Source organism: Panthera tigris, chromosome F3 (assembly GCF_018350195.1).
Source record: "Panthera tigris isolate Pti1 chromosome F3, P.tigris_Pti1_mat1.1, whole genome shotgun sequence".
NCBI classification, from domain to species: Eukaryota; Metazoa; Chordata; class Mammalia; order Carnivora; family Felidae; genus Panthera; species Panthera tigris.
The window spans coordinates 55,271,376-55,290,706 of NC_056678.1; the positions used below are offsets into that span (position 1 = coordinate 55,271,376).

Here is a 19,331-nt window from a genome sequence, read left to right on the forward strand (position 1 = left end):
ACAATATATAAAAGAGAAGTTAAGAAAAATTGGAGGATCATTGGAGGGCACTCCAACATCCAAATCGCAAGAGAGCAGAGGAAATGGAAACCATCGAGAACTACAGGCACTAGAGTAATGCCTTCAAAATCCTGGGGCAAAAATGGTTCTCAAATCAGAATTCAATTACCAGCTGAATCAATCAGTGTAAGACTAGAATAAACAGATTTTTAGACACACAAAGTCCCACAGATTTAACCACGACTGTTCTCTTTTTCAGAAAGCTCAGGAGAAATCATGGCATGGGACCCAGGGAACAGGGAAATCCCATGTCGGAGAGTCGAGGGAAATCCCCAGGGCGGTAACGAAGAGAGATCACAGGATATCAGCTGTGCAGCAGGTCCAGACGGCAAACAGTTCAGAATCGATTGAGAAATGAACAGCTCCAAGAGGGATGCCACCACGAAAAAGAACTGAGAGGAGCCACACTGCTTTGTGGTGGTTGATGAACTGGGGTGAGGCACACAGAAAACAAAGCAATGAAAAACAAGACAGCTATCTCCGTGACAACAGGAAAATTATACATCTATGAATAATATTTACATACATAATCACATGAATGCAAACAGTGAATATTGATTTGCTCGGACGATTATGATATAGCTGCTAGAGAGAGAGAGAGAAATGAAGACACTGTGTGTGTGTGCGTGTGTGTGCGTGTGTAAGGCATACAGCAGGAAGTCAGTAGGTAGTATCAAACTAAGAACTTCAAGAAATAGTAATATAAGCATGTAATTTAGGTTGATACTAGAAGAAATGGCTAAAAGGGTTGGACGTGTTTTCTTCTGCAGGGTAAACTCGGACAACGGGGAGGGACAGGTCTCGGGCCTGCTGTCCGTTGTTATAGGTCTTATAGAAATGATTTGACATTCTAAACTAGGTACAAGAAAAATATAATAAAAACATAAAATTTAACAAGTGCTTAGGAAACACGCATGTGGAAGTAACAATACCACACTCGGAAAGAAAATGGCTTTCAAGAAAGAAACATGGAGGGGCGCCTGGGTGGCGCAGTCGGTTGAGCGTCCGACTTCAGCCAGGTCACGATCTCGCGGTCCGTGAGTTCGAGCCCCGCGTCAGGCTCTGGGCTGATGGCTCAGAGCCTGGAGCCTGCTTCCGATTCTGTGTCTCCCTCTCTCTCTGCCCCTCCCCCGTTCATGCTCTGCCTCTCTCTGTCCCAAAAATAAATAAAAAACGTTGAAAAAAAAAAAAAAAAAAAAAAAGAAAGAAACATGGAAAAATACATATAAATAAGCTAACATCTGAGCTCTTCCATTTTCAATGCCTTACAGGCATTGACTCAACTATTTCTCACAACAATGTTATGGGGCAGGTACTACCATCTTCTCTGTTTCACAGATAAGTAAACTGAGGGACAGAGAGGCTAAGGATTTTGCTCAGGATCACCCAGCTGGTGAGTGGAGAAGTGGGAACAAGAAGGCAGGCCCTCTAACTGTAGAGGCCCCTCCGTGGACTCCATCAGAGCACTTTACTGCTGCGGATTCAATTTTAAATTCATTCTACAAGTATTTTATGTAACGAATAATTTTTTTACATCATCTTCTTAGCTTGCTTCCATATATATTTTTTTAAGTTTATTTATTTATTTTTGAGACAGAGGGAGAGAGAGAGAGAGCACAAGTGGGGGAGGGACAGAGAGAGGGAGACAGAGAATCCGAAGCAGACTCCAGGCTCTGAGCTGTCAGCACACAGCCCAACGAGGGGCTCGAACCCATGAACCAGGGGATCATGACCTGAGCCGAAGTCGGACGCTTAACCGACTGAGCCACCTAGGCGCCCCTGTAACGAATATTTATTGTCCATGCATCAGGCATTGTTTTTGGTATTGGGGATACACCAGTATGAAAAGCAAAGGCCTGCCGTCATGAAGCTTAAAGAGAAGGGGAACAGGGACAATCAGGAGACAGATTAAGCAGAGTCTAATGGTCCCCGTGGACAGAGCTTTTTTCACACTGAGGAGACAGACTTGACGGAGATGGGAAGCTATAAAGATAGCTTCAGGGAGAGGGAACAAACAGCACGTGCTAGGGCCCTGAGGCTTGAGTGGGGTCCATGTGCTAGGGGAACAGGAAGCTGGGGGAACAGGATGAAGACCACCGTGCAGGAGTAGAAGAGTAAGACTAAGTAAAGTGGGAGAAGATGACAGGGAGGAAGCAACGAAGGGCTGGGCCTGATCACAGATGGCCTTGATGGCCAACATAAAGACTTTGAAATGATATGGAAAGCCAAGGGGGGATTTTATTTAAAATTTCTTAGAGAAGATCTTTGTTGAGGTGTAGTTGACATAAGCAAAATGCACAGTTAAATGTACAATTGGATAAGCTCTGACATAGGTATATACATGTGAAACCATCGTCACAGTCAAGACAACAAAGATACTCATCACCCCAACAGTTTCTTTATGCCCTCTGGTAACCTTCTCTCCAGTGCCTCCCTGGCCCTCGTCCCAGGCCCATGCAACGACTCATCTGCTTCCTGCCAGTTTAACATGCTCTTGATGCCCACTATTTTAGATCGTCTTTTGAAAAGCCTCATGAATCACACATCATTGTTATTATCACTTTATATAGACAAGGGTTGTTTACATTTACCTAAATCTTTACCAGTTTATTGGCTCTGCATTCATTCCTGCATCTCAGACTTTCCTGGGGAGATCCTTTTTTGGAAACACATCTTTTAAAAATTCTTCTAGCCAAGGTCTGTTGGTAGTAAATGTCCTTCGTTTTTGAACATCTGAAAATGTGTTTACTTCAAGTTCACACAGGAAAGGTGTTCTTCTAGGCTGCCAATCTATGTTCACTTAGTCCATTGTGTTCTAGTTTCATTGTTGCTGCCAAGACTCTGATTAAACATATCTTAGACTTTTTTTCTGGGTCTCTTAACCACTCTTTCATTTTTCCAACTCCTTGTGTTTTTATGCTATATTCTGGTCTATTTCGTGGACATATCTCCATTTCGCTGATCACCTCTTTAATAATCATATTTCTCATTTCTGATGATTATCTGGCTTTTATTAAACTTTGCCTATTAATGCCAATAGTGATCTGCTGCCTGCTCATTTTATTTCCATAAATATTTCATCCATAGTTATTTGTAATTGATACATGTACCTTTTATCCTGATTATGGTTACAATTTTAGGATCTCACATTCTTAGGGGTAAGTGTATTGGTTTTCCTTTGACTATCACTGATGGTCAACTTACATGTTTGACAGTTCTTGACTGCCTAACTTAGGCAAGCTAGTGGGTTCTCAGGTGAGTTTGATTTGTAGAACGTTGTACTTTAAAGCTGTATTGCTTGCTTGGGAATGTTAAACACAGCAGCTAGTGCACTAGCAATGGGAAGTCATGGAGGCAATGGTCTGCGGTCAGTTATCCTGTTAAAATTTGAGCAAGTGTAAATCTAAGGGCGGTAGTTCTGATCAATATTCCGATTGCCATTTTCATCTAAATAAAAATTAAGTCTTCAGAGACACCACATGCAAAATTTGAAAATGTACGTCTGAAACAATCAACTGAGAATAATAATAATTCTGTTAAAGGGGAAAAAAATAACACTGACTCAGCAATATAAAATGAACAAGAATCTAGAAGCACATCTTAAAAACAACATATTTTCTATATATTCATCTATATATTATTAGTATAAAAACACATGTTGCTTCTCAGAAGGTCTAAGTACCATTCAAGTTTGGGGAAAAAGACTAATTCTTCTTTTTTAAATTAAAAAATAAAATGATTGTTGTAAATCCTGACCTAATATTCATTAGTTATGAGAAACAGAAACTTTCTTTTCTTTTTAAAATTCATTCTTTATTTTTTACCAGCTTTAAAAAATATAGAAATAAAATGGTGTCTCTCTATTCATCACTAGTAATCTTGAAATATATTCTAATAAACGATGCATAAAATATTTCAAACTCTTTGGAACCAGAGTCAACCCAACTGTAATTCAGCCCATTCCTATTGGTATGCAAAACAAAACAAAACAAAACAAAAGAAAACAAAACAAGAGAGAGAGAGAGAGAGAGAGACATATAATCAGAAATAGAAGTGATTTTGAATTGCTTACCTGCTGGCTGTTTTCACAGAACAGTTTTTCTTGTGTCCTCTTTCAGCTCGGTTATCTCTCAGAAGCTGATGCTACATAAAGTGTCAAGACAAAGTTGTAGAAACAAAAATATTTTCATTATATTATTTTTAAGTAGAAAAAGTTCTCATTCAAAGGGACACTATTTGTTCACTTGCAGTGCTTTTCTCCTCCCCCCCCCCCCCCCCCCGGTTTCTCTCAAAACAAAGACCGTGATTTTTGCTAGGGACGCCATGGCCACTCTTGTAAAACTGTTAGTAAGAGTTGGCAGTCCAGTGCTTTCCTGGCAAAAAAATCGCTCTTACAGCCACTTCATTTACAGTCCACAAACAGAGGTTCTAGAAGTCAGCTCTAATCCTGGTTCTCTGGAGTTGTCTTGGTTAAAGGAACATAACCTCTCTTGCCAATGGCCTCTGTCATTGCGTTCAAGTGTGAATTTTTTGAGACTTTGTCATTTATGCTGACATAAAAGATCTAATACTATTTTCTCTGTATCTACTGGCCTAACATGGTAAAGAAACACACTTAAAACATTCTTTTTCAAAGAAATTATTGGCTTGGAAATATATAATTAGAAAGTATGTATATGTATTTGATCGCCTCCTCAAAATGCTTCACCATCCACTTCCTTTCACACTCGCTTTACCCTAACTAATTGGAAAGAAAAAAAAAAAAACAGAATAGTCAATACTCTTTACTATGTGTTCACTCAAACTGTAGCTTATCTTATTTATGCAGAAATATAATTATACACAAGGCTGGGCCAAAAAGAAGTTGCATAGCATATTAGAAATGAACCCTAACACACAACAGAAATCTTGGAAGTAATAATGCAGGAAAGGTCTACGTTCTAATCCCAGCTGTGCCAGTAACTAACAAGTTACCAGGTTTTAACAACAGATTTACCACCTACAAACTGTGTAATCTCAGGCAAAGTACTTAACCTCCACGTCCATCCATAAAATGGGAGATAATAATAGTATCTACCTGTAGGGCCACTGTGAATGTCAAACAAGATAAACCATGCGAAATGCTTCGCACCATGACCAAAACATAAGTGCTGAGAAAATGGTTCAAATGCTACCATTATGATTATGATTAATGAACCTGGGTGTCAGTGGGTATTGTCTGACCAGGATCAATACCTTTGGATAAAAAAATGCTGTGAACTATTTAATGGCATTATTTAGAATCAGTTATAAAGACATATAGCCATCTTCGAGAAGGAATATAACTTAATTAGATCACCAAGAACAGGAATGTCTTAACTAAGTGTATCTTAAAACTCTCTTAAATACCTACTTCTTTCCTTCCCCACTACCACCTTCCGAGTCCAGACTATCATTGTCTCTTGCTTGCAGCGGCCTCCCTGACTCCAGACTCGCTCCTATCCAATTCATTCTCCACACTGCAGCCAGTAATTCTAAAATTAGATCTGGCTACATTACTCTCTGCAGATAAACCCCCAAGTCTTGTACAAGGCTTCCATGGCCATTCATAATTTGATTACATTTCTAAACTCCTAATTTATCACGCTTCCTCCTACTTCCAACCTAACCCTCTTACTTCTTCTTTTTAAAAACTTTAATTCCAGCTAACACGCAGGTTAATTATTAGTATCGGGTGTGCAATATAGTGATTTGACAATTCTACGTGCTCATTGTGCTAAGTGTATTTACTCTTAATCCCCTGGTCTATTTCACCCAACCTTCCACCCACCTCTCCTCTGGTGATGGTCACTAACCCCCTTCTTTCGAAATTACATATCCTGGTCACCCTGAGCCTGTTAGACTGGGGTGTGTCCCACATTCTTGCTCACCTGTGGCCCTTGGCTTCCGTTATGCATTGTGCTTGCGCCTCCAAGGTCCAGCACAATGTCTGGAACATTTTTAGTGCTCAATAAATATTTGTTGAATGAATGAATGATTGAATAAGTGAGATAAAGATATAGGGAGTGAGATCTAGTATCTGATAGGTAGTGAAGCTAGAGCTCATTATTACTACTTACAGAAAATGGCAACCATTTATCTTAAGTCCATTAATCTGAAAGTGTTTCAATTTAGAAACACTTCGTACCATGAAAACTAAATTGCTTCTGAAAATAAAAATAATTAATTACTTTGGCATTTCTAAGTCTAGTGCCTTTAAAAATATATATATACAAACCAACATTTGTGACACAGATAGCTAGAGGTGAGATGATAAAATCTCTACCTCCACCTGGAATGAATAGTAGTTAACTAACTTTTCTAATTTTAAGATAGAAGACAGATATGCGCACACTGTTCCTGAAGTTTGTGTGAAAGCAGTGAAAACAAAGAACTCAAAATCCCCAGCACAACAGTCTGGAATAAGAAAAGAATGCTACGGTTTAGTTTTGAAAATGCAACAGTAATGGCCCAAATAAATATTAGACTGTCCCTAGTAGGTCTGGATAGTTCTCAGAGAGGCTGCCATCTGGATCAGCTTAAACAAGCTAGCACCTTCTGTGAACTCTGATGTTAGAGCTCTTTCTATGAGATTTCTGAGAATTTCTTTTCTTCCTCAAATGTATAGTTTTGAGGGGCTTTGTGTATAAAAAGAGACACATACTGGAATTATTTAGTACAATACTCCTATGTTAAAAAGCCATCACAAATTTTCTCACTGTATCAGCACAACTCTAATTCTGGGTATATCTTTTGCAACTTTAAAATCAATCTCAGATAGGGGTGCCTGGGTGGCTCAGTGGGGTTAAGCTTTGGCTTAGGCCATGATCTCGTGGTTTGTGGATTTGAGCCCCGCATTGGGTTCTGTGCTGACAGCTCGGAGCCTGGAGCCTGTTTTGGATTCTGTGTCTCCCTCTCTCTCTGCCCCTCCCCTGCTTGTGCTCTGTCTCTCTTCTCTCTCAAAAATAAACATTAAAAACATTTTTAAATCAAACTCAGATAAAAAAAATATAAACTCAGATCTATGGGTCACGAATCTCATAAGTGAATATGGGAGTCTAGATCTTTTAAGGGGCAAAGATGAAAAAATCCAGAATGTTATTAGAATAGAAAGCATATATTTGTATTTGAGAGCTTCTCAACACATTTCTGCTATGCCCCAAAGAACAAGAGAAAGGATGGAAGAGTGGGGTGGGCTAGGGGGCGGAATCAGGTCATGAATTCAAGATAAAAGACACAGGGTCCTTGAGCTCTAATAAGTAAGAGTAGATCCTCAGGGTTTTTTGAGAAATTCCTCCCTCTCCTTACTGATAATTCTTCTGTTTCCTTGGACTACTATCAGTGTCACAAGCGAGGTCAATTTTCAGGATTCTGACTCGACAACGTCAACTCTGATTAATAACAGAACTTCTGAATATGGTGCGAAGTGCTTCTTACCTTCCAACTTTCAGATTGCTGGACTTAGGCCAGACGGAGACACAATTCCCTGATTAGTGACCTGCAGATGTATATTAAAGAATGACTCGCATAAGAATTATGTTAAAATTCATTAACACAAAACCTAGTACAACGTGAGGTTTCCGAAAGGTGCACGATTTTTAAAACTGCTGAACTAAACCAGGAAGGCAAGTGTTCCTCGTGGATGATGGTTCTTATTGTGAGAAAGGGAGCTGGGAACTGCCGTGGCTATTCATGATATTTTTACGGGCTTCACTACAAATTTCAAATCTCTAGCACAAGAGAAGAAGCCAAGAGAAGAAGTCTTCTTCCACAGCAATACTCTTTACCACCTGATATTCAGAGGCACTCAAGAGCATGTGTGTTCCTTGTTAGCAGCCGCTTCTCAGTAATTTCTCAAATGTCTATAGAACGTCAAGTCTCGTCACACATGGGCTCTCAGTGTCCTCACCTTAAAAGGAGAACTAGTACCCAAACTGTGATCTGTGATTCTTTAAGATACTTGTAAATTCAGTCAAAATGTCAAATCATTATGTTCAAAGAGGAAAAATCAGGATTAAGTCAGATGAAGCAAAACAAACAAACAAAAAAATGATGCTTCATATAGCTGTCTCTCTCTCTCTTTCCTTCCATTTCTGAACCGACTTTCATATTTCTCTTGAGCCCTTTATAACTGCCCTCTCTGTGGTTTTCTCAAATATTTCACAACATACTGCCATTATTGCTTTCCTGCCCCAGATTAGAACCACCACAAGGGAAAAGCTATGTTGTTTTTCTAAACACCTTCTTTTGTAAGGAGAGAGAGTACCTGACAGATAATGGTTGACAGGTAATAGTCTTTTAGTGAATGTGTAATCAAAGAGTGAGAAGTACGCAAGGTGTTAATGATTATGGGATTTAGCCTTAAAGAACAGAAAGACGAATACTAAGACAGGGGAAGTAGAAAGGGGTGGGATTTAAAAAAAAAAAAGCGGGGTTAATGTTATCATTTCTGTAGGTTGAGAAGTTGATGTGGGAAAAATAAAAGGTGACCATGCCCGCTAACAGTAATTCATTCAACAGGGTGAAGGATTTTACCCTCTTTACGGTGTTGCATTTCATCACTCGCATCTAGGGTTAGCAAAGTTTCCTGCGCTAGAGTTAGATTTGAGTTGAATTAAGAGATTCTTACCCTCAAAATGTAAGTGGTCTGTATGTATATTTGTATATGTACACACAGGTACAGTCATTCCTCATTATTCATGGATTCCATATTTCTGAATTTGCCTATTTGCTAAAATTTATGTGTAATGCTAAGATCAATACTTCCGGCACTTTTGCAGTCCTTCACAAACATGTGCACGGTGGTAAAAATTTGGGTCCCCTGTCACACGTTCTCCACTGAGGTCTGACAAGCTGATGCACTGTCTTCTTGTTTCAGCTTTTAGAGTGTAAATGAGTGTCTTTGTTGCAGTCTATTTAGTGCCACGTTTTTTTTTTGCATTTTTCTGCTCTGGTTTTTGATTTTATCATAAAATGGTCCTCAGGCAGGGGGCACCTGGGTGGCTCAGTTGGTTAAGTGTCCAACTTCGCTCAGGTCATGATCTCACAGTTGGTGAGTTCGTGTCCTGGATCGGGCTCTAGGCCGACAGCTCAGAGCCTAGAGCCTGCTTCACATTCTGTGTCTCCCTCTCCCTCTGCCCCTCACCCACTCACACTCTGTCTCTCTCTCTCAATAATAAATAAACATTAAAAATAAATAAATAAAGAAATGGTCTTCAGGTATAGTACGGAAGTGTAGTCAAGTGCTCCCAAGTGCAAGGCTGCGAGGGAGCTTACAGAGGAAACACGGGCATTAAAGAAGCTTTCATCAGGTATTAAGAATCAATGATGGGGCGCCTGGGTGGCTCAGTCGGTTAAGCGTCCGACTTCAGCTCAGGTCATGATCTCACAGTTCGTGAGTTCGAGCCCCGCGTCAGACTCTGGGCTGATGGCTCAGAGCCTGGAGACTGCTTCCAATTCTGTGTCTCCCTCTCTCTCTGCCCCCCCCCCCCCCCCGTTCATGCTCTGTCTCTTTCTGTCTCAAAAATAAATAAATGTTAAAAAAAAATTAAAAAAAAATCAATGATACATATTAAATAAGGTATTGTTAAACACAGAACACACATGAAACAAGAAAAGGTCTTGATCAGTAACTGAAAATGTCCTGGCCTCTCATGAACCCAACCTTGTATTTTCCCTCCAGAGCAGTGTTTCGATATTTGCTACTTCTGTGTTCACATTGACTTTATAGAACATAGCTACTGCAGGTAATAAGAATCTACTGTGTTCATTAATTAATAACCTACATTCAATAATTAATAACCTGAAATTAATAACCTACATTAATTAACAACCTACATCAAAATGTGAAATGATGTATCAAAGTTTAAGCAAAAGGCTGATGCAAAAATTGGTAAAAAAAAACAAACCCAAAAACAAAAAACGTCAGGGAACTTTCTTCTCTATAGAGAAGGCAAGTTTCCTCTCTATTAGCTATTAGTTGATTCTTTAACTGCAGGAAAAAAAAAAGCTTGACTGGAAACAACCAGTTATACTGTGAAATAAAATACAACTTTATAACATCACTTTAGTATTTCTAAAGGGTAGAAAAGAAGCTTTAAAAATTGTATTTGGAGATAATCTATATCCTGATGCGACTTACTACCAGAAGCAGAATCTTCTTGTAAGCTTTGTACACAGAGGGACATGAACCATGCAGGAAAGCAGGAAGTCTAATTTTTACATTATGAATAATAAGATGAAAACGTCAAAGATATAACTTAGTTTGGTTAATTTCCAAATCTTTAGAAATACTGGTCCTTACTATACTATTAATGTGAGAAATATCTTTTAAAGGGGATAATTGCTCTCATGGAAAAGAGCAAGTTTACAAGCTACCTTTAAACTGAATTCACATGATATTTTTCTTTAATTAGGTTTCTGTGTATTAGGAAATAAGTATAGTTTATAATGAAGTATTTAGCAACCCCCTTTAAAAAAATTTTTTTTAATGTTTATTTATTTTTGAGACAGAGAGAGACAGAGCACGAGCAGGGAAGGGGCAGAGAGAGAGGGAGACACAGAATGTGAAGCAGGCTCCAGGCTCTGAGCTGTCAGCACAGAGCCTGATGTGGGGCTTGAACTCACGAACTGTGAGGTCATGACCCGAGCTGAAGTTGGATGCTTAACCGACTGAGCCACCCAGGCGCCCCTAAAATTTTTGTTAAAGGTGCTTAAAAAAATCTTTTTTGAGTTTATTTATTTTGAAAGAGACAGTGGGGGAGGGGCAAAGGGAGAGAGGAAGAGAGAGAGAATCCCAAACAGGTTCCTCACTGACAGCACAGAACCTAATGTAGGGCTTGAACTCACAAACCATGAGATCATGACCTGAGCTGAAGTCAGACGCATAATTGACTGAACCACCCAGGTGTCCTTATCATCCTCCTTTTATGAGCAAAAGGTTGTGTATATACAACCAACTGTGGACCTACTGCCCAGCTTAAGAAATAAAATATCACAAATACATTAATGTTGTCAATTATCATTACCAACTACAACCCCCTCTTTGTCTACCTACCACCTGTCACAGAAGATGATCCCTGTGGATGTGAGGTTTTTCATTCTCATGTATTTAAAGGTATTTTTTACATATCATGTTTTTGACCCACTTAAAAACAACTTTTATAATTCAGAATGAAAAAAAAAAAAAACTCAACAAGGATGCAAAGTCTAAAATGCATAAGCTTTAAAACTCATCAAAGCCTTAAGCCCTAAATTGCCTTAGCACACTGCAGAGAGAAGATGAATACATTCAAGGGAAAAAGAAAGTTAAGTACTTATTTTATATGTAAAGTTAACTGAAATGAATGCCAAGTTTTTTGTTATGGTGACCAATCGCTGTGCTGCCATGTTTTATTAAGCAATAAAAAAAGAAATCTCACTTAAAAATATGACATAAACTTGTAAGAAACTATCACGACTTTCTGAACTTCAAAAGTAAAAATATTCTCGTTTGCTGATCTTATGTTGGCTGCAAATCAACTTTTTAAGCATGTCTCTTGATACCTTAACTTCGTGAAAAACAAATATAAATGGTAGAGTCCTATAAACAAGCGAACCCCAGAGCCTTTCCATGGGGGGGGACATATGTGACTGAGGAACGTGGTGGTAAGCACTCTGATGGTTACCGAGCATCATTCATTTGGTCAGTGTCTTAAGCACTGGCACAATTAACTCCTTTTTAAATCAGCTGGGATTTATATCTTTTATTATAGAGCTGATCCACGACCTTGAAGGGAGATCTATAAATATTTGAAAGAGACTAAGTAACTTCTCTTTGGATTACAATGCTCCTTACCTGGCCATGCTCTGTCTTAGTGCCAGGGCTAAACCAATGGCTGTAGAGGAAAGAGAAAAGGAGTTAGCATGAACCTAACTACAAGCACATGCTCTCACATGATCAATCTGCATGTGCTTTAAGAAACGTATTCACCACCAACAACGGAGCCTTAAATATGCTTTATTTTAATGGATATTTCATGTAATTCTAGACTTACACCAATTTTGACAGAATTGTAAGAGTGCTCATAATCCAGTAATTTTCAATTTAATAAGCAAACTCAGTTAGAATTACATTTCCATTTAATTATGTTAACATAAACTGCTGGGACTGTATCCATTTTATGAATCAATTCTGGTTATAAAATCTTCAAATGCTATCATTTACCACAACTTAATTATAGCATCGTTACAACAAATTATGACTTCTGGATTGCTGGAGTTCTAAAAAACATTAAAAATACAAGAATATTATATCCTCTGGCTATGCCCCCAGGAACAATCACGCAAAGCCCTTGAATCATGTGAATTCTGGAGCATCAGCTGAAGGTACCTTGAACCTATTCCTTCCATTGTGATAACAACTTGGGCTCTGGCTGTTGTCAATGACAACATTCAAAATATAGGAGTCCCTGCACAGTTGAGCCTTCCCTTCTCCCGCTGTCCTTGCCCTGCATGGTCCACCTATATGATTTCGGCTGCTCCTTGGATCCTTAATACTTGACCCATCTGCTGACACCTTTTCAATGGGAGTGGTTATTAGCTATGTGCCCAGTCCTTTGGCAGTATTCAGCATCAAAACTACTTGTAAACACCAAGGAACAGGAAATCGAGAGAAATTTTAGTGGCAAATAAGCCACTAAAAGCCCACAGGGAACGACACCAATATTAATGCTATTTGTTTTTTTTCGAGAACAATAATATTGGGTGTTTTTATGTACCAAGTACTCTTTAGAAACATGACATGTATTATTTCTTACCCTCGTCAAAACCTTACAAGGTCATTCTCATGTTCCAGATGCAGAAATGAGACATTAGGCTATTTGCCCACAGTGTGCGTTCAGAGGACAAGACACTTCTATTACAAAGTCTATTTCCTTAGACTTCTATGTAATCTCTAGCCTCTGTGGTACTAACACCTGGGAATAAACAGCCTCTACATTCGTAGGAGTTGTCTATGCTCTTCCTGGAACACTTCTTAAGCTCTAAGACAGTGATGCTCTTTGGCAGGTCATTCTATTTTGACGAGGAAATGGACGCTCATTGGTATCTGTAAATGACATCTGGATTAATTACCAACTAGAAGCAAATTATTTATTGCAGTTATCTGGACAACTTGACTAATGCATTTCCCCTCTGTTATGGACTGTGCCTTTACATGACCAATGTATGATTTACTAAATCATGATGTGTAAGTGAATCCATTCAGAGTTCAAGACAGACCAACAGATTTAGCATAACAGAGCAAAACTATCCATCGATATGTTTTTCGATTACACACTATAATTAACTTTTGAGAAACAACCACTGTTTATGTTTTAGTATAGTATCAGAGAATATCCACAATGATCTGAAATGAAAAGGCTATTAAAATACTCCTTCCTTTTCCAACTAGTTATTATCCGTGAGGCTGGATTTGCTTCATGTGCTTCCACCGAAACAACAGATTACCACAAGCTGAAAGTGGAAGCAGCAACGAATCTAAACCGTCATCTATGAAGCCAGACATTAAAGTGATTTGTGCAAACAATGGCACATTCTCACTAATTTTTTTTTGTGGGGGAAGATCGTTAATTTTCATAAAAACATACTATTTGTATTATCATGTAATGGGCTTCCTGTATATATTTTTAAGTGTTTATTCATTTTTGTGAAAGAGAATGTCAGCAGGAGACGGGGAGAGAGAGAGGGGGACAGAGGATCCAAAGTGGGCTCTGAGCTGACAGCAGCGAGCCCTATGTGCGACTCAAACTCACGACCGCGAGATCGTGACCTGAGCCAAAGTCAGATGCTAATCCCCTTGAGCCACCCAGGCGCCCCTTTTAGTAAATACGTAAATACCTCAAATATTCCTTTTGTTACAAAGCAAGTCTTCATCTAGCTGGTTCACTAGCTCAGTGAACAGCAGTCCCATCCTTCCAGTGGACAACTCAATTCAGCTTGGATACCTTTCTCTTTCATATTCAGACCTTGCAGCAAGTTGCGAGTTTTCTTGTACCTACTAACTCTAATCCATTTATCATACTGAACAGCTAGAGTGATGCTGGAGCTAATTCTTGAATATTTAGTTATTCACACCCTTACCTCAAGCAAACAAATAAATAAACACAAGTGAACCAAAGTCTGAAGTGGCTTTGCACTGCTCCTAGGAGAAAGAATCCCTAAATGGCCCCCGATGCTTAGCATCGTGTCTTTGCCCAACGTTTCACTCAGTAATTCCTCCTTCTCTCACATTCTGTGCTCACTCGCTAGCCTTCCCTTACACTGCCTGAACAGACAGTAATTCTCTCTGCTTGAAATGCTCTTCTCATCCCCATTCACTTGGATCTTCGAGGTCTCATCTGAAGCTTGTGGCATGTAAGGAAGCCTTCCCTAGCTAGATGTCTAGTTGCAATTCGTTTTTATTTATTTAATAAAAAGCTTTAATGTTTATTTATTTTTGAGACAGAGAGAGACACAGAGCGTGAGCAGGGGAGGGGAAAAAAGAGAGGGAGACACAGAATCTCAAGCAGACTCCAGGCTCTGAGCTGTCAGCACAGAGCCCGATGTGGGGCTCAAACTCATGAACTGCAAGATCATGACCTGAGCTGAGTCGGATGTTTAACGGACTGAGCTGAGTCAGATGTTTACCTGACTGAGGCACTGACAGGTGCCCCTAAAATTATTTTTTAAAGTTATCTTTTAGAGTACTTAGCTCACTAACAATGTGTTTGTGTGTTAGTGTCTAGATACACATTTATGCATGTGCTTCCTGATTAATGTCTATTACCTCTATTAGGCTGTGCCAGGAGAACGGTGATGAGCACATAGTAGGCCCTCACAGATATTTTCTGAATGAATAAGTAAATGAATGACTTGAGATACAGGGCAGAGCTTTAACAACTAGAGGTACCATGTCACTCTATGAAACGGGAAGAATAACAGCACTGGCCTACATGGTCTTTAGGATTCTTTTGGGTTCTCATGTTTTGTGGACCAGATGACCAGGAAGTAAAAATATCCCTCATTCATATATTTTTCTCTGGAACTAAACGTCAATTGTAAAACAATGCCCAAGAGAGCCTTCTAGAACTTCATCTCTTTTATTAAACTACAAATGTAAATCCAGCCTGGTGTGGTTGCTAAATCATGGGTTTTAGAATCAGAAAGATCGAAGTTTGAATACTCTGGCACTTACCAGCTGGGTGAACTCTGACAAATTACTTTTATTTTTTGAGTCTTGGAGCAATAAATGATTTATAAGAGAACTATGCATTTGGTTATTCAGGTGATCTAAATGTATTTCTCATATATATTTGGTCTTCTTCCATGATTCCTGGCTCACAGCTCCCCAAACCCTTGGATTTTCCAAAGCATTGAGAGTGAAAAATTGTTATATTAATGAGGTGGCTTTTGGACCCTACCTAAGGATGGGAGCTAATTGTCAAGGGAACCAACCTTGGATTGGATCTTTCCAATCCAAGAAGTTGGATCTTTCAGTCCCAATTCCTGACCTCTGGGGCAGGGAGAAGGCTGGAGGTTGAATCCTTCCCCAAGGCCAATGATTCAATCAATCACGCCTACGTAATAAAGCCTCCATAAAAATCCCTAAAGGCAAGGTTTGGAGAGCTTCCAGATAGGGGAGCAGGTGAAGATGTGGGGAGAATGGCTTTCCTGGAGAGGGCATGGGAGCTCCACACCCCTACTCCGTACTTTGCCCTATGTATCTCTTCCATCTGGCTGTTCCTGAGTTAAGTTCTTTTATAATAAACTGGTAACCTAGTAAGTAAAACATTTCTCTGAATTCTGTGAGCAAATTAAATAAACCCAAGGAGGGTGCTGTGGGGACCTCTGATTTACAGCCAGTCGGAAGTACAGGTAACCACCTGGACTTGAAATTGGTGTCCTCAGTTGGAGGCGGTTGTTGGAACCTCCAATTTGCATCTGGTAGGTCAGAAGCATAGGTAACAGCCTAGGTTTGTGAGTGGAATCTGGAGATGTGGGAGGTTAGGGGGCAAGGCAGTCTCGCGGGACTGGACCCTTAACTTGTGGAATCTGATGCTATCTCCAAGTACCTAGTGTCAAAACCGAGTTGAAGCAGGACAGCCAGCTGATTTCCTGGAGATTGCTTGTTGTCGTGAGGAAAAGCCTCCCAACATTTGGTGACCAGAAGTGTCAGAGATGAAGTGTTCTGTATGAGTGTCAAAGAAGACGTAAGAGAAGAAAAGGTAGGAAGGAAAAATCTGAGTTTTTCCATTACATTTGTCTTCCTCATCTATGCAATAAAATGAAGCCCACCTCTCTTTACAGTATTGGAAGCTTAAACAAGGCTAGGAACCTGGCATAGAGGAGGTGTTTAAAACAAATATTAATTTTCTTCTCCTGTAGTACACAGTGGAATAGAGTAATATGTGAACTTTTATTCTCTGAATTTTTGTGAGAACTACCTATTTATTCCTAAATGTCAGTAGAGACAGCAGTGTTCATACGTAATATTTACAGGTTCCCCCAACAGGTTTAGCATGTTATCAAATACATAATAGATGCTGAACACATTGGTTTTTTTTAATTGACTTTTGGTTGAGCAGAGTATAGTGTGTGACTTTCCAAAGTCAAATTATCTATAAAATGGGGGTGTCATCACTGCTTCAGAGAGGCACTAAAAACACTGGAGAGACTGATGCATATGAAAATACTCAGAAAAATAAAATACACTATCCAGATAAAGCATTACCATCATCATCATCATCATCATCCTAAATGTTTTATACCCGGTTTAATAATTTGTCTGTAGTTTACATAAGTAGCTTGAATAATACCTTATATAAGAAGGACTGTTCTTATCCTTATTCCATAACTAAAAATTATGACACATGTAAGCTAAAATGACTTTCCAAGGGAAACACAGTAAATCAGAGGAGGAATTGATCGGGTATATTTTATTTATCTCAATCTGAAGTTAAAGCCATTTTTACTATGAAGCAATAGATGCTAAATTTCAAAGTATAAAAGTATTCCCAATGAACTAACCTTTAATCCAGGCAATCTTGCTTCAAGCAAACTTGATATTTATACAAAAGATAAGATAAAGTGTAAATATTTGCTTTATAAAGGAATTCATCATAGGATTATAGGTAGTTACCCACTTGCATTTAAAGTAAGTTTTGATTTACATATAATGCCTCAGGTAAATGTCCTATACTTTAAAATAAAATAAAAGCAAATATGGATATCATTTAAAAGTCAACTAATATTTCATATTCACTCTATTTATTAATTTTTTTAATGTTTGTTTATTTTTGAGAGAGAGAGACAGAGACAGAGAGCTAGCAGGGGAGCAGCAGAGAGAGAGGGACACACAAAATCCGAAGCAGGCTCCAGGCTCTGAGCTGTCAGCACAGAGCCTGATGCAGGGCTTGAACTCAAAACTGTGAGATCATGACCTGAACTGAAGTTGGATGGTTAACTTACTGAGTCACCCAGGCACCCCTTCATATTTACTCAACTTAAAAACAGGTATCTCATAAGTGAATGGAAAAAAGGAAAAAATTCTGGAACCATTTAGAGTTAGTCCAGAAAGGAAGGTAGAGTGAATAAAAAGTAACCCCACAAGAAGCCTTAAATATTTTTAAAGAATATGTAGTCATATATTTTTTCTGCATATTAATATTTGTATTTTCAGAAAGTCAACAGAATAATTAAATGTGAATTTCAAAACTTAACATGTTATTTTTTCTTAGAACCTAGATACAGATTTCTCTGCTTTATCTGGATTCAGGTTCTTTTTTTAAAAAAAAATTTTTTTTTTCTTTTTTAGTGTTCATTTACTTTTTGAGAGACAGAGAGAGGCAGAGTGTGAGCAGGGGAGGGGCAGAGACAGAGGGAGACACAGAATCCAAAGCAGGTTCCAGGCTCCGAGCTGTCAGTACAGAGCCTGATGTGGGGCTCAAACTCATGAACACTGAGATCATGACCTGTGCCAAAGTCAGAAGCTTAACTGACTGAGCCACCCAGGCATTCCTGGATTCAGGTTCTTGTTGCTTTTTGTGTACCTTTCTACGGTTATTTTAATGGCTGTTTCATTTATCTGGGCTAAATATTTTCTATTAAAAGAGACCTAAAGTATATTACCAACTGGACTATAAATACACAATGCATACACAATTATAAAGAGTTATGCAAAATATAAATATGTGACTAGTACAATGTTAAGCATTACTTTATTAAAACAATCAGACTTTCATAATGCTGCAAGGCTTCTCAAAAACCACACAGATACTTGTGTCAGTTTACCTTTAAGACTGAGATTTCCACATTCTGAGGGGTGCAGCAAAGTTGGCTGTTCACCAAATTTCTATAAGTAATTCTTTTTTACAATTGAAATTATTGCCAAATATAATTTTTATAGAAACTACCCAAACTTTTATTGGCCAACCTCCACTACTCTCATAAACTGAGCTGAAAACTTTGAGTGAGGTGCACTCTTGCATATTGAGCACCACGCTGGGCATTCCTTCTATTAAGGAAAAAACATCCTTTTTCACTTCCCAGCTCAGCAGCCCTTTTTCTTTTGAATGGTCATTTCTAGGCTGCTCTCCACTACCCTTTGTTGATCATGCGAGCCTATAACCACATAGTTTCAAAACTGAAGTTCCTAAACATTATTATGTTAGAGCCTGTAAAATAGTTTTTCCTTTACTCATTAGAATCTGTTAAGTCTGAAATTCTATGAAGTAAAATTAATTTAAGTACTCCTATTTCAGACTGTTTAGACGGTGATCTTCTAAAGCAAAACAAATATTGACTTAGACGAATCACAGTTAACTGAACGAAAGTAGTTTACTTCCAATTAAGAGTTCCTGAATATTTAGTAATTTAATGACCATTTCTAGCCATTCGTCCAGGTCAGTTATTACAGCTTGGAGGTAAACTGTAGAAGCGATCACACAAAACCACGGTTAATCTGTGCTTTCCCTATACTTTTGTGCCAGTGGCAGGAAGGGGTGAGTCTTCCCATCACTAGCCAGTAGTGGAACTGGGTAAACTTGACCCCAGAGCCTATGCTTTGATGTGTAAGGCATTCTGCTGTGTACTATAAGAATCTTAAAGAAGAATGAGACGAAGTCTCTAACTCATGGTCCACTAAGGTGAATGAAACATGTGTATAGCAACTATGTTCTAGAGAATAATGTGATAAATACTATAACCAAGTAGAGATAAAAAACTAAAGGGAGAAT

At 38.8% G+C, this 19,331-nt stretch overlaps 1 protein-coding gene across 4 annotated transcripts in view; it reads right to left on the reverse strand.

The window, feature by feature from the left end:
• The window catches only part of GPATCH2 (G-patch domain containing 2), a 175,289-nt gene that overhangs the window by 37,474 nt on the left and 118,484 nt on the right, over positions 1-19,331 (reverse strand). For all 4 annotated transcript variants that reach the window (XM_042976887.1, XM_042976888.1, XM_042976889.1 and 1 more), the window contains exons 7-8: positions 11,915-11,954; positions 4,133-4,203 (exon numbers count right to left, since the gene is read on the reverse strand). In XM_042976887.1, coding sequence (XP_042832821.1) covers positions 4,133-4,203; positions 11,915-11,954 — 111 coding nt within the window. The remainder of the gene's footprint in view (positions 1-4,132; positions 4,204-11,914; positions 11,955-19,331) is intronic.